The sequence below is a fragment of the Diplotaxodon limnothrissa genome, linkage group LG14, assembly GCF_057381915.1.
Source record: "Diplotaxodon limnothrissa isolate DT_005_m linkage group LG14, D_limnothrissa_male_GT1.1, whole genome shotgun sequence".
Lineage (NCBI taxonomy): Eukaryota > Metazoa > Chordata > Actinopteri > Cichliformes > Cichlidae > Diplotaxodon > Diplotaxodon limnothrissa.
In genome coordinates, this window is record NC_140609.1 from 29,151,097 (window position 1) to 29,171,331 (window position 20,235).

Consider the following 20,235-nt stretch of genomic DNA (forward strand, 5'->3'; position numbering starts at 1 on the left):
ATTTTATTTTTATAATTATTATTTGTGTTATCAGTCCAGAGTTAAAATATATTCTGTTTGCTATCAAATAAGACTGGCAAAGCAGAAAATCCTTGCGCATAGCAAGCTGCAAAAGAAATCAATTATTTGAATTCAGTAAAATTAATTTGTAATAACTGGCCAACAACCATCTTTCCCTAAAGCAATGTAAAACTAAAAGAAACCCTTAAAGTTATTAATTACAATTGCTTATAAAGGGTGCCTTGTTATGTATCTTACCGTAGGGGGGGACACCGATATAAAAAAATACACTAAACAGCTCTGCATTTCACACTTTTACTTGCTTTACCATATTTTGAAACAATCTTATATATGCTATATTTCAACTTTAATTTTTCATTGTTATGATTATTTGCAGCTGTTCCCCTGCTTCCCGTTGATACCCACGCACTAGTTACAGGAGGTGCTTTATTCCGGCTCTGCGGAGTAATTCAAGTGTGTGAAAAGGCTCCGCTTGTCAGTCAGACTTTGAACTGTGCACTGGCGCTCATCGCTGCTAATCTCTGACCGCTGCTTGTCATCAACAACGCTGCCGCTGACACTTATTCCCGACGAGCTCAGTTCTGTAGATTAGGATGAACAGTCGCTAACAGGGGCAGGAAACCCGAGGGCAATACCGTAGGGACCGAGCGGAGATTAAACGTTAGCTACACCGTTTAGCGTTCACGTTACTCGGGAGTTGCGATGGTCCAGACAAGGGATATTTTTTTAGCCTTGCTTCTCGTGAGCTGTACAGGTAAGGAAAAAAATCTCACATTTGAATCAAAGTCATCGCTTTTAAGACAGACGTGTTTTTGTTGGTGTTTTGCCATGAATCCCCTTCTATTTCCACCCTTAAAAAAAAAAAAGTGACCAGGACCGCAGGCATCTCCTCGCCACCTCCGCCCGCAGGCACTCATTTAGCAGGTGCGACGGTAACGGCACTGCGACTGCTGCTAATTAGCCTACTGACGAGCTGTTTATTTATTTTCTCTTATAAGTAAAAACAGCTTAAAGCTGCCAGCTGCTAATGTGTTACACACTCCCATACATTCAGAGGGGGAGCTTCACTTTGCGTGACCAGCCTGCTCGCTGACTTCGCATAATTGTACATTGAATAAAATATGACACCGAAGAAGAAGAAGAGCCTTTAAATTTATATTGGAGTGGATAGGAGCAGCATGGGAAAAGGGATTTGCAGGGGTGGCATGCATTTCTCTGCATTTGTAGTCGTGTTGATGTGGGCCGTTCTCTTAGCTTGGATGGGACGTGTTTGTTGTTGATGGGGAGTGATGCTGGGCTCTCTGTGTTTGTAGACACACACACACAGAACGGGATACGCACTGAATCACGGGCTTCTGGGTTGAGTCACGGCATCTCAGGTAAAGGTATAATCTGCATAAAAAAATAAAACGCATTTTGGCAGGTACCTCTTCATGTGTACAGGTGCGATGGTAGCATTGAGAAGACGATGATGACTGGATGAAGTGCATGGGCAGTCTGTGAGGGACAGTGTTTGGTCTCTCTGGCACACTGATGCATAGCAAGCACAACTTCTACTCTGAATCATCTGTTATGTAATCTGATGCCACGATAAAGGCTTTGAAATGAGATCCTCTAAGTTGGTAAAATGTGTCGTTATGTAAGTGTAATTGAGGGAGTTTTGTGTGAAATTACATTTTAATAACATCTGCCCGCCCCCCCTTTTTATTAACCTTAGTGATTTCACACGTGAGGTGCTTATGTATGAAGTAGTACTCTTAGCTACCCTCACAGGGGCTCAGGATTTTCGTGGGATAGCCTTTTAATCCTTTATGTGCAATCCAGTATGTGCAGGGGTGTTCCTCCATCAGGAGAGGAAAACGCAGAGGGAGTGGAGCTCTCCCTGCTCTGTAATGGTAAACTCTCTTGCAGTATTACAAAATATTAGGTAAAATAATAATAAGACCTCGATTGCTGGATTAAATTTTCTCTTGTAGAACCATTTGAAGTAGGAGGAAGTAGCAGTAGGAGGAGGTAGTATTTTTATGATGTAATGGAGCAAGTATTTATGTTAACCTCTTAGCATATTTGATTTCAGTAGTTGAGGTGAATGTAGACTTGTGGACTTCCTCTTGGCTCTGTTTTTGACTTTAGAAAACCTATTTCATAACAGGAGAGTTCAGCCAATCACACATCCTTTTCATACCTCATCGGGAGAAACAACAAATTCCATTTTGGTGGTGTAGTGGGTTAAACAGAGGTCCTTTCACCCACGAGAGCTGCGTTTAGATCTCCATCATTGTGTGAAAATCATAATTACAGTAATTTTGGTCAGTATTAAACTCACAATTACCTAACACAGTTGGACAGATTTTGTAAAAGCAGTGTATTGGAAAAAAAACTTTTCTTTTATTGAAGTTGATTGCTTAAAACTTATTATAATTATGTGAGATTTATCTGTCATTCCATTTTCTTCTGCTTCGGGGGCTGTCCGAGCTTTCATAGTGGAAGCAGCATGGTATACCCTGGACCAGGGGTGCCCAATCCCGGTCCTCGAGAGCTACCGTCCTGCAGCTTTTAGATGCATCCTTGTTCCCACACACCTGAATCAAATGAATGGCTTGTTATCAGGCCTTTGCCAAACATGATGGCATGCTGAAGAGATCAAACCATTTGATTCAGCTGTGTTGGAGTAGGGATGCATCTAAAAGCTGCAGGATAGTAGCTCTCGAGGACCGGGATTGGGCACCCCTGCCCTGGACAGTTCGCCAGTCTATCACAAGACAAAACTGACTAACTATATATATAAATGTGAAATTAACCAAATCTGCCACTCTCTCATGGGGAGTAAATTTTGACTGAGAGGCCATATTGATTGAAGGGGCTGTGCTGAAAGGCAAAGTAAGGAAGCACAATAATTGTATAGTAATTGTTGAAAGCCAAAAATTAAACTTAATTGCACAGTCCTAGTCGCAGTGCTAGTGAAGTAAAAAGTCAGTGTTTTTTAAAAAAAATTTGTATAGGGCTGCTCGATTATGGCAAAAATGATAATCACGATTATTTTCACTGAAATTGAGATCTTGATCATTTGACGATATTTATTTAACCCTTACGACCTACTATAGAACCAAGTCCGCCAGAGCTTATATTATTTTTTTTACATGTTGTAGTGCCATTTGTGGGAGCATTTCAAGTTGCTATACAACTATTATAGCCCATATTTTAATAATATGTATGCGTTAAGTCCATAGTAACTACATTAATTGCAAAAAAGTGCAATAAACTACAAAAAAATTAAATCATTTTTGTTTTGTTTTTTACATATATTTCTACTTGGAGAAATTTAAGAGGTTTATCCCTCAAAACTTTAAATACAAAAAAGTTGCAAAAAATAGTTTCCCACCACACGAAATTTATTTTGAGTGTCTTTATAGTTTTATTTTGGAGATACACCAATTTTTATATACTGCATGAAAAACGAAAAAACAATCCTATGATGCAAATTTGCAAAGAAAACAGCAGGTGCATCAAAATAAACTATTTCCAGCAGTGCAATTCGAGTTCTAAGCATCCCAGCAACTATTCAGAAAAGTCAAACATGACTTATAAAACACCAGTATAGGCTTTTAAGGCCTACAAGTAAAAAACTACATTTTCCGCGAAAATGACGTCACTTCTGGTTTTGGGCAGGAAATGGCGGACATGCGCGATAATTCGCACTGACGTCTGTTTCACTGTGGGAAGTGTTAGGAACAGATGATCGGATCGGCAAAGCCTGTTTCTGGAATATTATGTTTTTGTTCCTGCAAGCGCTTTTTATGCAATTTTTGCAAAGCTTTATGTGGAAGGAAACCGTGACCGAGGACAAGCTGATGTCATAAGATGTAAGTACAACTCCTCTGGTTTCATATGCAAAAAAAAATTATTGTGCTAGCTTACAGGGCTCAGGGTTCTTCAGGGATTTAAAAATAGTTACACAAAACTGAGCGTGCAGCTCTGACCGGCTTTAAAGGGTTAACAATAACAATGTATTGAATAATGACTTTAAAAAATAATAGAAAATAGTGTGCAACACCACTGAAGTTTTTTTTTTTTAACCTCTCTTTTCAACCAACAGCAGTCACTCTCCTCTCCAAATAACTTCTGCTTAGCTTTCCGAGCTTCCCTCGGGTCCTCTTAATCAGCGGTCTCCACCCTTTTTTGCGCCACGGACCGGTTTATGCCCGACAATATTTTCACGGACCGGCCTTTAAGGTGTCGCGGATAAATGAGGGAGGGGCTAATAATCGGCTCAGTCATTTTTAATGATCGTTGAAAGCCCAGATCGTAATCGTGATTAAAATTCGATTAATTGAGCAGCCCTAAATTTGTATGTCCTTACCTTTGCTAGTGTTTTTCTGATGGGAGGAGCTTAGAACCATCCACAGAATAAAACAATGGAAGTAGATTCGGGGTGTGAAAAATGAAACAGACACAGACGTGCCTTAAACCTATATTTTTTTAAATGGCTACCAGTGGGTGGTTGCGCTTGCAAACACTTGCAATCCTATTCACGTTTCATCATAAGCACATTGCGCAAGAGCTGTCCCCCTGTATCAGACAACTCCTTTCTTTGGCACAAGAGAAAATCTAATCCAGTGGTCAGTTTCCTGTTATTTTACCTACAATTGTCTAATATATGCAAGAACGTTGCAATTACAGAGCACGCAGGGCTCCAGTCATTCTGTTTTTCTCTTATGATGGAGGAACACCCTTGCACATACTGGATTGCACATAAAGCGTTAAAAGGCTTTCCCACAAAAATCCTGAGCCCATGTGAGGGTAGCTAAGACTACTTCTTCTTGACATGACCTTCAACACTCTACTCACATAGTCATTGTTTACATACAGATTATCTTTTTTTTTTGTGCTGTACCAAAAAGCTCCTTGTGATTGCTTTGTTCAGCAGCAGATTGCTGCAGTCAACTGTAGTTTGTATAGAACATGTTGGTTTGCCTGCAAACACTCACCAGTTACTACCCAAGTGCTGTTAAACTTGAATGAACTTCAAGAAATGAAGAATGTTCATCTTCAAAGTAAAAGTTGTGCCTCAGTGCTGCAACCAACACGTTTCAAAAGTCACATCATATACTTTTAAGGCTAGTGTTTGCAGACAATTCCCCGTCTTCCACACAAACTACAGTTAACTGCAGCAATCTGCTAGCAAATCGGTTGGGTAATACATAGTTCTACCTTGTGACTGATGGCCTTCAGATGAGCACCAATTGGTCTCTAGGCCTGTGTGACTGAGAGTTTACTCACTTGACCCTGAAGCGTCACACATCCAAAATAGAAAACAAGTTATTGTCACATGGTTAGACAAGGAAAGACCTCATAAATAATTAAAGCAGCTTGAGATCCAACAGACTTCAGTAAAAGTCTGGAAAATGTCCCTAGACTTAACTTCCGTACAAACTTTACTGCTGGGTTTCTGGTCCCATTAACTCATTTTGGATCATTTTCAATGAAAAATATTCCAAAGACTTAATCATGCTATCTTTCACAAGAAGGATTATCCAGGCTATTCTCATTGACTAATGACTTAGCCAATGACTGTGCAGTTCCATAGTCTGATCCGCCCACTTCGAAACTCCAGCACGGTGAAGATGAATATGTGCATCTCAAGGCTTAACAAACCAATGGGTGATGCCACAGGCGCTTCACCCATCTTTTATACTGTCTGCGCTTAGAACAGAGGGGAAACAAGAGCAATCCTTTTTTTATTTTATTTTTCAAATTTCTGCATAGTGTATTTTAGTAAGTTAGACACAGATGTATTGCTTATTATATAGCATAATAAATCATAGGCGCCCGTGAGTAACTTCAGAAAATCAGAGTAATGAAATGATAGTGTTAGATGAACTAAAAAAAGTTCTTAACATTTTAATAACATGTGCATAATTAAAGCAGCTTTAAACTCTGGAAGTGTCTCTTCTGCTTGATGGAGAATATTTGTTTTTGTATTATTCAGTCTAGCCAAGGCTGATAAAATAATATTTGAGATCATATAATGGTTAATCTAGAGGTTAAGTTTTGGCAATTAAACAAATGTATTGATGTTACAGATTGCTTAAGGTTGCAACAAAAAAGGGGTTAATTTATGATTTAACTAGTTTAGTTACAAAAAGACGTGGGTGGGTGAGCTTTAAGTATGTTGAGACAGCCTAAGTCTCTGCCATTTGGAGGAGAAAGACTATGCGGGTACGCTTCTTATTGAGGTTTCTCATGTGATGCTCGCTGTCACTGGGTGAAATCGACTGAAAAGGAGTGCACCAAAAACCTCCTAGTGATTGCTTTTTTTGCTAGCAGATTCCAATGGTTGCCTGTGGTTTTTCATGTTTGTTTGCAAATACTAACCATTAGCCGAGCTACTCTAGTCACTTCAAAGTGAATGTTGTGGCTTTTATGTTGGCTGCCATGCTGAGGGAAAACTTATGCCTTTTAAGGTGTCGCACTTTTCACAGTTTCACTAGAGCTTGTAGAGTAGCTGTACAGTGTTCCTATCAAAGTTTCTATCTTCCATGTACACTAGGACTACAGCAATATTCTAAGGACCAAAGAAATCACTACGAGATTTTCGCCAGTCAGTTGGGAAATACTTCTTTCACTGACTGAGGGGTAGACCTTTGTGGTAATCACCTGATGCTACATTGTCACCACTGTCCAAAATAGTGAAGAAGTTGTCACATGTCTGCAAAACATCAGTAGGATGCTGGCAAGATGAATTCCTGTGTGATCTTGTGAATCCTGCAAGAATTTAATTATCATGCAATGTAAGGTTTATATTAACAGTGATGGGTTGAAACTTACCTCATGTGCATATTATTAAAGTAAATAATTGTGATTCTGCTGCCTGGAATTTGATTTTATTTGGAAAATAAACTTGTCAGACTTGGACAAACTATGTAATATTGATATTGTTTCTAAAAACCTTTCCCTCAAACATCTTTGGCATTTTTCATTGCGTAAATATTTTGGCCTCATTTTAAGGTAATTTATGTCAGCCCAGCCAACTAATTGGTTAGATGGACAATTTGGGGTTTGGTTTTGGTTCTGGTTCAGCTCCTGATGCTACGCTGGTAATTCACATTCAACATAGAGTTATGCACAACAGTGGATAATGTAGAGTTATTAAAGCTACGTTAAGTATGGATATAACAGTTACAGGGTACATGTTTTTCACTTCTTATTTTCCACTTCATTGCACTGATAATCATGGTCTATATTCAGTGTATCTGAGTGTAAACTGTCATAACTTCATGATTTATGACTCATAAACTAGTCACATTCTCACATAACTCATATGGCATCACCGAAGCAAAATATTTTTTACATTTCTTTCATTAAAGTATAAAAAAAAGGTACTTTAAAATAGCACTTTTGAACTTCGAGCATGTAAATCAAAGAAAATCGTAATCTTTTTACAGATGATTATATGGTGTAGTTGCAGTATTAGTGACTGAACTGAGATTGAGGAAGGATTAACCCTCTTTCTCTATCTCTTTCCCACTCCTGATGGCTGCATGCTCAATGGGCCCGTTGAGCTGCTTGACATGATTATTAATTGATCCTCTTTGAACTGATAACTGGGATATGGAATCATTTCAGAAAATGAAACATAGCCTCGGAACTTAAAGTGAGAGAATTTAAGGAGAATTGGGCAAGATAAGAAATGACTTCCCAGTGTCCTCAATGTGTGAAACTGATGAATGAAGTGCAGTTCTGCAGTTTGACCCTGCAGTTTGGATCCTTTGACTATGCAAATGTGCCTCTCTGGTTTACAGCAGGATTGTTTCACTTAGCTTGTGTTACATCATCAGTCAGATCATGTGGAAATCATGACATTGCTCCATGCTGCACCATACAAAGCAAGATGGAAGCATAGACGACTCTAGGCTGACTAACAAAAGCTCCAGACTTCTGACTTAGCTTCATGAGGGAAAAAATCCAATAGTTCCATCTTAATAAAGCCAGTAGATTGTGGCACATTGTGTACTGGCAGCACTGTTTGCCATATTGAGATTTTATTTGGGACGTCCACTAAAATAGATTTCCCTCCCCCAAAACACACACTACAGTCACCTACGTGACTACAACCAATCATTTTACAAAATTATATAACCCCACTGAGAACAGAGGCCTTAACAGTGTGTCTCTGGCCTAATACCGTTTGTATCTTGGTTCAGCATAGTCATACCTTGCACAAAGACGATAGTTCCATACAATCAGGACTCCAGCTTCTGTTTTTGTTATTGTTAAAGTTCTTTTTGATCTTGTCTGATATAATATTTAGAATTTCAAAATAATTGTCTTTAAATTGTTTGTGTTGCCAGCTAGCGTCAGTCATTTGTTGATGTTAAAAGGATGTTATTCAAGCTCAAATGAAAGATTATTTGGCAATTTTCTTTGGATAACTAAATTTAACAATTATCTAAATGTGTAATTTTGATAAATTCATCTTTTTTGTGGACATTATATAGGGTTTCTTGACTGCCCTATATAATGCCCCCAACATATTAAACCAAATGTCTTTGATTGACTGTGACCAGGATGGACAAGATTAGAAATGAGTATTTCAGAGGGACAGCACGGGTTGAGCAGTTTGTAAACAAAGTCAAAGAGGCAAGTTTGAGATGGTTTGGACATGTGCAGAGGAGGAATAGTGGATATATTGGAGGAAGGAGGTTGACTATGGAACTGCCAGGGAAAAGAAGGAAGTGCAAAGCATTGGTGTGACAGAAGATGATGCTAGGGATAGGGTGAGATGCAGGCATATGTCTGCTGTGGACCAGCCAAAAGACAAAGAAGATCAAAGCAAATGTATTTGTGTCCAGGGTTATCATTTATTAATTAAAACTGTAATAGGAATGCTAGTGTAATGTGTATCTGAAGACTTTACTAAACCTACTAAACCTTGGACTTCTAGTGTCAAGGCAATCTCTGCAAAATTGTGTTAAATGTTGGATTTGAAGGAAATCTGAGTAATCCAGCCAGCCACAGTGGATAAAAGGCTAAGCCCATATCTTATCACCTCCAGTTTCGGTTATTTTTGTTTTGTCTTATCAAATAACTTAACCTGCCAAACAACTACTGCACTGGGAACAGTTTCTGGGAGACAGTTGTCAGCTATTCATTTTTCAAGTGTTTTATTTGTTGAGACGTTCAATTTCAAAAATTTATTATGTTACTTTAACTGTTAAACAGTCCATGATGCCCGTTCCCTTACTCAGTAGCTCTGATACCTCTCACACATGATTTTTAACATTCTCATAGAATCTAAGGTTTTCACCCAGAATTAGGATGAAGCAGCAAGGGAGGGGGTGACTGTGTTTTTATTCAAGCCAGGACTGCTTGACTCTTTGGTGATGGGGACTGGATTAGACAGATCCAGGTCTGAGAGAGTTGAGGAGATTCAGTGCCTAAGGACGTTAAAAAAGATAGCATTACACGTGCATGTTACCCTGTGCGATACTGTAGGAGGAACATAAACATCCTTTCCTAAGGGTGTGCTCACAGAAGACTCACAGGCTGTGGGCTTAGTTTTTATTTATTTTTCTTTTTGAGTGATTAGCTTCTGCTGGGGTACAGATCTTACAGCATTCCTGGGAGTTTTGACTTAATATATCTGGGATTAATATTAATCAAATTTAATTTAAAAGTATGAAACAGGTTAAAGTAAACTGAACAGAGTGGCCTGGGAGGCAAGCTGGGTTTGCCTTGTTTTTAATGTATATGAGCAGGAAAAATCTGCTTCAGACACTGCTGAACATTAGAGTAACTTCAGACTGTTCCAGCTTCTCTCAGATATAGACATGCTAATATCTCAGCACTTGCATGAAATTAGGGCAATGTGTCCTTGTCATTCATTGAATTAACAGAACACAGTATCCCGGTGGACATGTAACCCTAAACTCACAAACCTTTAGGCATTATTCTCTCTTCTTTGAAGTTTTCCCTTTGTGGAATTTTCAAAATTTTGAGTATCAGTTATCTACTTGGAGTAGGCAAGTCAATTTAATGCTCTAATTCCATCCAATGTTTTAAGGGAGATATGTTATAATTAAATGTTTGCAAACAGTTAAGGTTGTCAGTGGGTATAATAGAACTGATCAAAACCACTAGTCCTGTTTTACCAGAGTTGACCAGTTCCACTTATCTATTTAAATACTTGATGCACTTTCAAAATGTGTCACCTTTTCTCTCCTGGCTATTCACCCTTAAATAAAGACTTATTTTGCCTTGCTTAGGATGATATGAAGTGAGTACCTGCTGGCTCTGTTTGGCCTTTCTGTGCCCTATTTGGCAGTTAGAGAAGCCAGGAGAGACAGCACTCCTGTGACCCAAACTAAATCATCACAGCCTCGTCTGTGGCCCATGTGGCCCCCTGAAATAAGAGATGGGCTTACAATCATGTCATGTCCGTGCTGGGAGGAACTGTGTCCCACTTTACATGAGATGCAGATGAGCCTCCTCAGCTTGAGCTTACAGAGTCTTATCAAGCTTACAGTATGTCTGATTTAAGAAAATGGGTGTCTCATCTTTCCATAATAAAGTAACATGCTGTTGGCTAGGATTTGGCTCTCAACTTCTTTTGTGTAGCGTGAAGGGAAGCAGTGTGTGCATCTTCTCATGCATCCATGCACATCGTGGTGCATTCATTACCGAAACACTGTAGGATGCATCACCATGCATAAAGCAGGGAAAATTTGGATTGCTATGCCCTAGGCTTTCTTTTGATTCAGTCACTAAAGTGTGTCACCCTCTCTAACATTATACTCCTCTACAGGGTTAGTCATTGCCTGGCAACTTAAAGATACCTCTGTTTCTCCCAGTCTTGACATGTGGTAATATAATTATGGAAAAAAAATCCATCATAGTGGTACCACTAGAGGTTTCTACTAGTGTGGAAAGATGAAAAATGTAGTCTTAACATTTAAAATCTTTTAAATACTGTAAAATTGTGCATTTCGTGTTTTTGATGTTTGACCATTTATATATATTAAAAAATGTCAAAGAATCTGCTACCTTAATCAGTGAAAGTTAGAGGGCTAATGGTCACCACCTGCTTGAAGGACTTGTGGAAAATTGTAAAGTAAGTTATCCAAGCCAGAGCTGCCCTGCTCAAGACAGAAAATCAACTTGCAATTGCTTTTCTGGGTGGCTGCTACACCCAGTTAGCTGGAGACAATGCAAAATCGTAAATGAAAAAAGACAAATTCGAGAGTAGATACAAAGAAATCACCATATTATTAGAGAATCAGAAGGCTAACACTTTATTCTCCAACCTACCCTGTGTTCTAAAGCTTTAATAGTAATAAAAAAAAGCTAGTGAGCCATTACAACTAGATTTTGAATGTCAACCAAAAGAACAAGACGAGATTGACATTTATGTGAAACTAGGTTACACGGAATTTGATTCTACTCTGAACAGGGCACACGCCTACTTCATCAATGTAAGACACTTTTTTTCCATTTTAAAGTTTTTCATTGACTTTTCTGTGCTAAAGATGAATCATGACCTGAAATGAGCCCCCTGTGTACCATGCAAAATAGGGCCCAAATTTAGACTTTTTCAGAAACTTTGACTCAAGGCCACTTTCCAGTTATTTACACTAATAGCAGTACTTCAAATAGCAGTTGAAGAACTAATCTTAGAACATATAGCTTAAGTTATGTATGTCTAATAGCTAGATCACTAATTCTTCTAAAGTGGAAGGATGCAACATCACCCACCCATACTCAGCTGGATCAGAGATCAGTTGCAGAGTAATTCTAAAGGGGCTCCATTGACTCAAAAATCTGTTGGTATTAATATAGATTAAATGTGCTGTAAGACAATTTACCTGTTATACCCAGTCATTTGTAGTAAAATATTGTATGTGGTGTTTTGTAATGAAATAATAAAGCAGATTTTCTTATCCTTCTGCATTTCATCATCAATAATAGTATACTTTCTGTATACCCTATTTTCAATCTTTATCTATATTTTTGTGCTTGTCTTAGTGTAGAAGCAAAATGATTAAAAAAAAAATCTATCACTGAACTAGTGCAGTGACACTCATTCAGGAGAAAAAAAAGCTAATTAGATCACAGTAAGAAGGCTCTATCTCCAGGGGGGCATTAGCAGCTATAGCTATATCTGATCCATTCAACATGCAGGATCCACTTTGAAATAATGACAGTGAGTTCACAGACAAGCATTACTCCCTAAACCTACAGAAAATAAACAGTCACAAAACTATACAGTGTTAAAACCCCGTTTTGCCACATGTAATGGTTTTACATGTGGCAGGGGTTATGTGATGTAATCCATACATGTGGAAAACCAAGCATGTTGATAATTTTTAATGTAATGATAAACAAATGACCCTTACAATTTGCATAAAAATCAATAACCTTGTATTCAAAAGTACTTTATGCATATTCTTAATCAGCTTTTTGTAGATTTATTAGCCTGTAGCCACAGGGATGAGTTAAATGTCATATTATTGTCAAGTTAATTATATTTTATGGGTAAATGTTTCAGTATTAGGATTTTAAGAGCATTAGAAGAGAGGAAAATTTAGAAAGTGATATCACTGGGGCTGGGAATTAACCTCATTTCATTCTCATTCATGCAGAGCAATCTTAAAATTATGTAATGGATATGCCCAAAGATAGAGAGAAACCTACATGGCAACATGGACCCTATTTTTAATTCTTAGCAGAACTTTTTTATCTCCTGGAACTGTAGGTGCACTGACGTGGTAAAAAAAAAGTGTTCATTTTGATTCCAATATGTAATATTTACAGATAATTTCTGATCAGTTTGCTTGATTACTTCATTCTGATTGTATCATTGTGTGATAATTGGCTGTCTGCTTTATTTCTAGCTGTGCGAAAACCACTGTGGACTGTTTTGGCAATCCTCCTATTGAAATTTGAGCAGGATGAAGATTTTACACTGTACACTCTGAGATCTTAACGTCCACTTTGACCTTTTGTTATTTTGACACTGGATGCAAGCCCGTGGTTGTTGATCTCAATGAATAATGAATAACTGATGCTAAGAAAACTAGACCATGTCCTTGTATTTGCTTTCTTACTGCTTGCACTCTACTGCCATGCGTTTTCATATTTGTTCACCATTTGACAGACATTTCACTTCAATTTGAGGTGTTTAACTTCTAACTGAAATGCTTTCCACTGTATTTCCTCTAACAGGGAGTCGCAACAACCCTTTTTCCCCAACAGAGTAGCTTCACTAGGAGTGTGTAGCACATGAAGAGGTTCACTCTATTTACCACAGACCCCAACCATTTTCATTCACACTGTAACTAATCAAATGTAACCACAGAAGTTTGGGTGTGGAAGCAATTTTCTGAAGCTGTTGAAGGCCATTTTATTTTGTTTTTATTGGGAGCACTGGATTCCTGACATTAACTGGCAGTGTTATGGTCAGCTTAACAGAACACTTTGTGGAATTCCTAAACCTGGCACCCACACCCATTGGTTAGGAGGTGCAGCTGGAAAACTCAGTTGTCCATCTGAGTCAGAGACCACTGGAGTGCTACAATGACAGGGTGCAGGTGATGGATGGGATATGATCTGAAATGCTGAAGGCTGTTTAGATATCGTTGGGGTCTCTAGGACCAGTACACCATCACATCTCCATGTCTGTGTTGTTGTTAGTCCACCACGTTATTGGAGTTGAGTCCAAAACCCTGTTTTACTGTGATGGAGATTGACGTCACTTGCGTTAAGAGGAACAACTCCTAATTAAGAACTCGCTGTTGAAGGCTGTAATTATACTGATAGTCTGTTCCTGCAAAAAATAATATTGTGTGTTTTTTCCGGAAAGGCAGAGAGCTACATATAGTCATAGATTTTTTTTTTCCATTCATTGATCTTGCGTGCTGTGTTAAAACACTTAGGCATAGTGGCAAAGTCGTATAATGGTAGGGTAAACTCCGCACACATAATGTTCTGCCAGTAATTCCACATCAGTCTTCTGGCTGTGGACATTGATATGGATGCTTTGGGATAGTGAGTCTGACATTTATTGACAAACCTAGGAAAAAACTAAGAATCTCAACATAGCTCTGGAAATTCCACCATTATATTTTTTGCAATAAAACTATCAAACTAAAAGTCGAATTTCACATTAATAGATAGATATGCAGCTCTTGTAAATATTTGGTGCCCTAAAAAGTGCTGATGACTCATAACTCATGAAATTTCACTTTAAATCTTGACAAATAGCTTTTTATGTTTTGAACATTACTGATCAAGCAGTGACATTAAACTGTCTGAGTACCAACCCATCAAGAAACACTTGGTAGTATTTGTTTAGTGCTGGTTCACTGATATCATATTAAAGTATCATTGCTCAAAAACTAAATGGGAAAAAAAAAGCCATTACACTTCATCATTTTCTTCATTTAATATAAATTAATCATAAAAAACGAGCTGTAGATAAAGAGTAGTTGACGAATTAGAAAACAGTTCTTCACCCCAGAAACAATTGATATGATAAATCCTATATAGAATTATTAAATAATTAAAATATGTCCTCTGTATTACTTTATTGATGGGGAATAGTTTTATTGTTATTAGTGGTGCTTCTAAATATCCAGAATCCAAACAATGATACCTAGTTACAGCAGAAAAGAGTAGTTAAAAAAATCAACCAGTAGTCAATAAAGCTTACCACTTGATTTATCCAAGTAATGTTTGATACTAAAATGCAGTATCCAAATAGAATTTGTATAATACAGAGCTTTCTTTGAACCTAACTTTTTTTCTATTTTTAATGCCGTGCTGTGAGCTTGGCATCTTGTCTTGCTTGTCTGTCTTGCTCTGTTTTACCCTGTCTCTCACACTGCTCCCTAAAGGATCCCTACTCAGTATGACTCATTGACTTCCACTGGCTGAAAGCTGTCTTGCTCTCTTTGCCAGCAGAAGCCGGATGTGTCATGAACCCCATCGTGCATCTTTTCCATAGATGCCACAGCAGATGAAAATTGCTCTGAAGCAAATAATCTCACAACACCAGTCACGGTGACCAAGCCAGTGTGGGGGCGGGTCATCTATGCGTCCTTAATATGTTTGAAACTGGGAGTAAAACATGAAAACCGCCAATAAGAACCATTGCCATCTTCCCAAGATTATCTTTATAGTTTTAGTATTGTATTTAATGCTACTGTCCTTTTGGTTGTGATTATAAAGCTTCAGTATAGAGCAGCTCAAAACAAGGGTTGTGCTCAAATGTTAACAGTCCCTTAAAATGGTGTTGATTTACTTAACCCAAACCCTGTTAGATTTTTATGGTGGTGTATTCCTCAGAGCATATCTTTGTCAAGCTAAATGCATTTTAAACCAATGGGAGACTGGCACAACAAACAAATCAGAACATGTTTTATTTTTCACATTTGCATTTCTTATTAATGAACCATTATTGCAGTGAATAATAATCTAAAAAAAAAAGTAAAAAGAAAGCACATGTCTTATGAGGCTGCATGTATGCTGTTAGCAAACAGTAATGATCCCCTGTATCCTCAGTGGCATACTAGTGACTTGAGTGCATATTCCCAGTGGAGATTCCTTCACAACACCCACCATTAGTGGAAAGAGGAATATGCCCGTGAAGGACTTTTCTCTACCTTATGACAGCACATGGCTGCTTTCTCTGCATGAGTGGCTGCAATAACAGTTAAACACATTTTGACTGAACAGGATCAGGGCTCTGTTTCACTAGTAGTGCTGCCACCATGCTGAAACATTAAGTATTATTGACATCAGCTGCTGTGAGATTCAGAACACTGGTGTGAGTGAACCATATTGGTAAAGATGTGCATACAGTTGTTTGTGTGCATTAGGTTTATTGATGTGAAGAGGCTGAGTCAAATAAAAGTGCCCCTGTCATTTTTTTGTATTATGACCTTGAGTATTATGTTGCAATACTTAAACTATTCAGAGTTGGTCTTTCATTTCAATTTACTGGACCTTTAGGCACTGTATTTGTTGGCATTCAATATAAAAGTACTTTTAAAAGTTTATGCTGATTCCTTGATCCAGCTGTCCAGGTATTCATATGAGCAAAAAAGTGGTTTTAGTCATATATTCTGAGGATCTTTCTTAAACAATGATGTAACAGTTACATCAGTTAATGCCTATCACAGAACATAGCAATGGCTATGTACAGTAGGGCTGCCACGATTAGTCGACTAGTCGCGATTACCATCGACGACTAATTTAATAGTCGAGGCATCGTTTGAAGCTTTGTAAGATCCCAAAAGACGCAGGAATGAGTAGTAGGATTTAAGAGTGTAATAACAGACTGAAACAGAAGATGGCAGCACTGCATGTACAAGGATGCCAGCTGCCGTTAAACCCCAAAGAAGAAGAAGCAGTGTCCCAGAATTCATAGCGCAGCCCAGCTCAGTTTCCAACAATGGCGGCAGCTAGTTGGTTTTAATATTACTCTTATTATTCTTTATGGGTCACAAAATAAACTTTTAACATATTTTCAGGCGCGAATGTAGCTGTGTAAACCTCAAATATCTGCTCAGTTTATCAAGACACCACATATTTTCAAAAGCGCTCCAACGTTTTCGGAGACGTCAGTTATCCACCAGCTTGATAGCTAGCCGGGGTTCAAGGCTCACTAGAGCCCGTGAGAACACCGGACTCCCGGCAAATCGTTTTCAAACCCTCCGCGGTCTTTCGTTACTCAGGTTAAACATGATATATAAGTCACTTAGATAACTTAAAAATGTTATTGTTTGGCTTTTTTCAGTATTTTATTTGTTCCTGAGTAAATCGGTTTGGCTGAGATAAAGTTATAATTTTTACACAGCTGAATAAACGTCAAGCAGACAACTGATTATCAGAAGTGTGAGATGCTTGAGAATATACTCCAGTGTCCCGTTATATTTTAGATAGCAAGGAGCAGACGGCTGAGTTTATTAAACTCACAGATCACAATCTGCAAATTTCATTAAAATTTAATAAACTATCATCTTGTCTTTATTTTTAGTTAGCACACACCTTAAGCACTTAAAGCTGTAAGCTAATGATAGTTATATAAGAGCAGATGCTGCTGGTGCAATAAGCTGTACGTTTTACGTCCAATGGATGTATGATCTGATTAGTCGATTAATCGCAAAAATAATCGTGACTGGTTGACTATCAAAATAATCGTTTGTGGCAGCCCTAATGTACAGCATACAGTCAGTGTTTTTTTTTGTTTCTTTTTCCATACTTTCTCTTACAAATGAGCAATTAATTAAAGAAATAACAGTTATTCTTTTAGTATTGCCTTGTATTCCTGAACTCAAAGGACCCTCATTTAATGTAGCAGATCTACAATCATATTCATCAAGAAAATTTTTTTATTTAATTTCATTTGGACTGCACTATATGCAGTTTGTGTCCAAATCATTGCAGTTTAATGTGTTGCCCAGCCCTTAATTAGAAAATAAACATGGAGGAATGCAGCATTGAAATTCTTTTGCAACATGAGACATCGTGATTGCAGGGCTCTATCACAGAGCTGTTGTGTTGCTTTAGGTTTTTTGGTGGTTTTTCAGTGATAGGTTGACAGATTTTCCCACAATTCCAGGATGCTGTGGGCTGAGGCGACTGTGGTTACTCTGCTAGTGTCTCGTTTAAATAGCCAGCGACAGTGGCCATCATAAACAAGCTGGAGCTACACAGGGGTAAAAATGTATGCTGTTGTCAAAAATAATTGGTCTCAGCCTGATCTGTGTGTTGTGCAAATTATGAGAGCATACAGAAATAATCAGGAGGCTCAGAAGAGCAGTAAAAACCATGAATACATTTATTATTGACAACAGGTGATAAGGGAAGTCATCATACTTCTAAAGGGTCCACCAAAACAGACTTTTTTTTTTAGCCTCTCCAAACACTAAAATCTCACCATATGGATGAGTCAACAAAAAACTCCACTAAAAGGTGCACTTTTAATGGGGTGTGACAGCATTACTGTGCCTTCAGTACACTAATACCTGCAGATTACACCCACAGAGTACTACAATAAACTTAAAAAATGTGTCACAACTGTATTACACATGGAATCGGGGGTGATTTATTTGTGTTCTTGTAGAATCTCACAGAGGTTGTGGGATTTTGCATCCTCTGTGTTGCAAATGAATGGTTTTGAAGCAATTACATGCAAACAGTTGCAGCTTTCATGCCTCTATTTAACTTGCTGAATAATATTTCACAGTGCTAGAGGAGAAGAAGTAGTAGTAGAACTTGTAGAACCTCCATTTGATTAAAAAACATATATTGTAGTGTCTTTGGTACTATATTGTGAATATGTGGGGTCTCCTTACATGATTCTAATAAATTATTTCAGTCTGATTTTTTTTCTTTTTCTTTTGGAAAATTTGTGTCTGAGACATTTTGAACATGACTTACATGAAAACTTTTATTTAATATGTCCCCTCACTTGGGAATGACCTGAGTTTCTCAAAGGAAAAAAAAGAAGACCTAAACTGACTTCCTCAGATGACTTACATTTCCGACTTCTGAATTTCCCAGGCTTTTTACTGCTGACAAATGTATTCTGTTAGCACAGCTCACAGGCTTTGTAACAGAACATTGAATGAACTACAGCTCGAACGTGCAGCGTATACCGCCTTCCTTCTACCTCAGGCTGAATTTAATGAATTTTAAGCTGGGAAACTGAATCTGTACCAATCGGGTAGCTTGACTGTTTTTTATCATTTGAAGGTTAACCAAATGAAATGCTCCGGTAACTATCCATAACAAATCATAGCAAATTTAGTGATTTTTCTTTTTTTTTTATACATATCATCAGCATAACTGCCTTGAAATACATTTCCACTGATAATGAAATAAAAAGCATGATAATGAAAACACTCACGTATAATAACAAGGTATTAAAGGATCTAAAAGGCATTGTGTTGCTAATAGTTGTAAAAAATTCTAGTGCCTAGATTAATGGCAGTGAAAGTGTTCCCTCTTTGTGGACGTCTCTGGAGATCCTAGCTCTTAGAAACAGGGAAGTTAACTCTCTGGAGGCTAGCCCTGTCCCAGTGTCTATTTTTATAGTCCAGTCTCTGATTGGCCAAGAAGGTGTGTATGTGTGGAAGCTAATGTTGTGTCATAAGGTGCCTCTGTGCCATCTGTCGCCCTCAGTGGAACCATCGTGTAGCCCGACCACGCCTTGTCAGTCTGTCTCAAAGAATGCAGAACACAACCTTGGGCTTTCCTTGCTCTCTTTTACTGACAGCTATACAGCAAACATGATGGAGATGCTTCTAAAGAAGAGAAATGAAAACCTTTTTGAAGTGAAAAAGATTCTTTTTTTTTTTTTTCGTGTTGTTCATTTGAGAAGCTATATGTAGTGCGATGAAGTGAATTGAATGTTAATACAATTTTTCTTTTTTTTTAAATGTGTGTTAGCTCTTTGGATTTGTACAGAAAGGAATGCCTGATGTTAAATGCCAACATTAATCATGGACAGATTTCTTAGCAGGTGTAGTAACAGGTTGTTCATGAGTCACTGCTTGTCTAGTCTATGTGTCGAATATGAACTTGTCTGACTATAAGTGTTAAATAACTGAATCACAACATTTGTGTTACAGACTTGGCGGACCGAAAGATAACACAAAACAGATGACTTTATCACGCTGCGTGATCGTCTCTTGTCATAACTGTCTTTTCTGCCTAAACCTGAACCTTTCCATCAACTTGTTCAGCTTTTGCCTGAACAAGCACACCTGTGTCTAAAAACTCTTAACTGGTGTTGCCTATCCTGATGCTGCATGACAACATCGCTAATTAGTCAGCCACTGGAAATATTTTGGAAGAGGATGGCAGTGTTGCTTAAGAATGCTAATGGCCTGCTGTTATGGCTTAGCACAATTAGATGTGGCATGGATTAATGAGGGACATTGGGAATGGCCTTGAATAACACACAGCATTCTACTGGAGTACAACAGTGTCCTTGTCACAAAGCACTTTACAACTTCAGAGAAGTCAGAATCTGCAATAAGAATTCTGACCATGACCCTGGGCAGGACTGGACAATTAAAATAATTTTATTTTCAATTACCATTCTGGCTTCCAGCACTTATGAAAAGATAATTGAGATAAAGCGATTATTGTGCAGCATTCCTCTGGCAATGATGCTCTTGTTTTGTATTGAATTATAAATATAGCTTG

General features: G+C 38.1%; 1 protein-coding gene across 2 annotated transcripts in view; it reads left to right on the plus strand.

Moving 5' to 3' along the window:
- The first annotated feature begins 519 nt into the window (after window positions 1-519).
- The window catches only part of ncam1b (neural cell adhesion molecule 1b), an 80,074-nt gene continuing 60,358 nt past the window's right edge, over window positions 520-20,235 (plus strand). Inside the window, exons 1-2 of one of the 2 annotated variants that reach the window (XM_085371755.1) lie at window positions 520-775; window positions 1,335-1,400. In XM_085371755.1, coding sequence (XP_085227881.1) covers window positions 724-775; window positions 1,335-1,400 — 118 coding nt within the window. In that variant the 5' untranslated portion in view covers window positions 520-723. The remainder of the gene's footprint in view (window positions 776-1,334; window positions 1,401-20,235) is intronic. The other variant, XM_085371754.1, reaches the window with a different exon arrangement.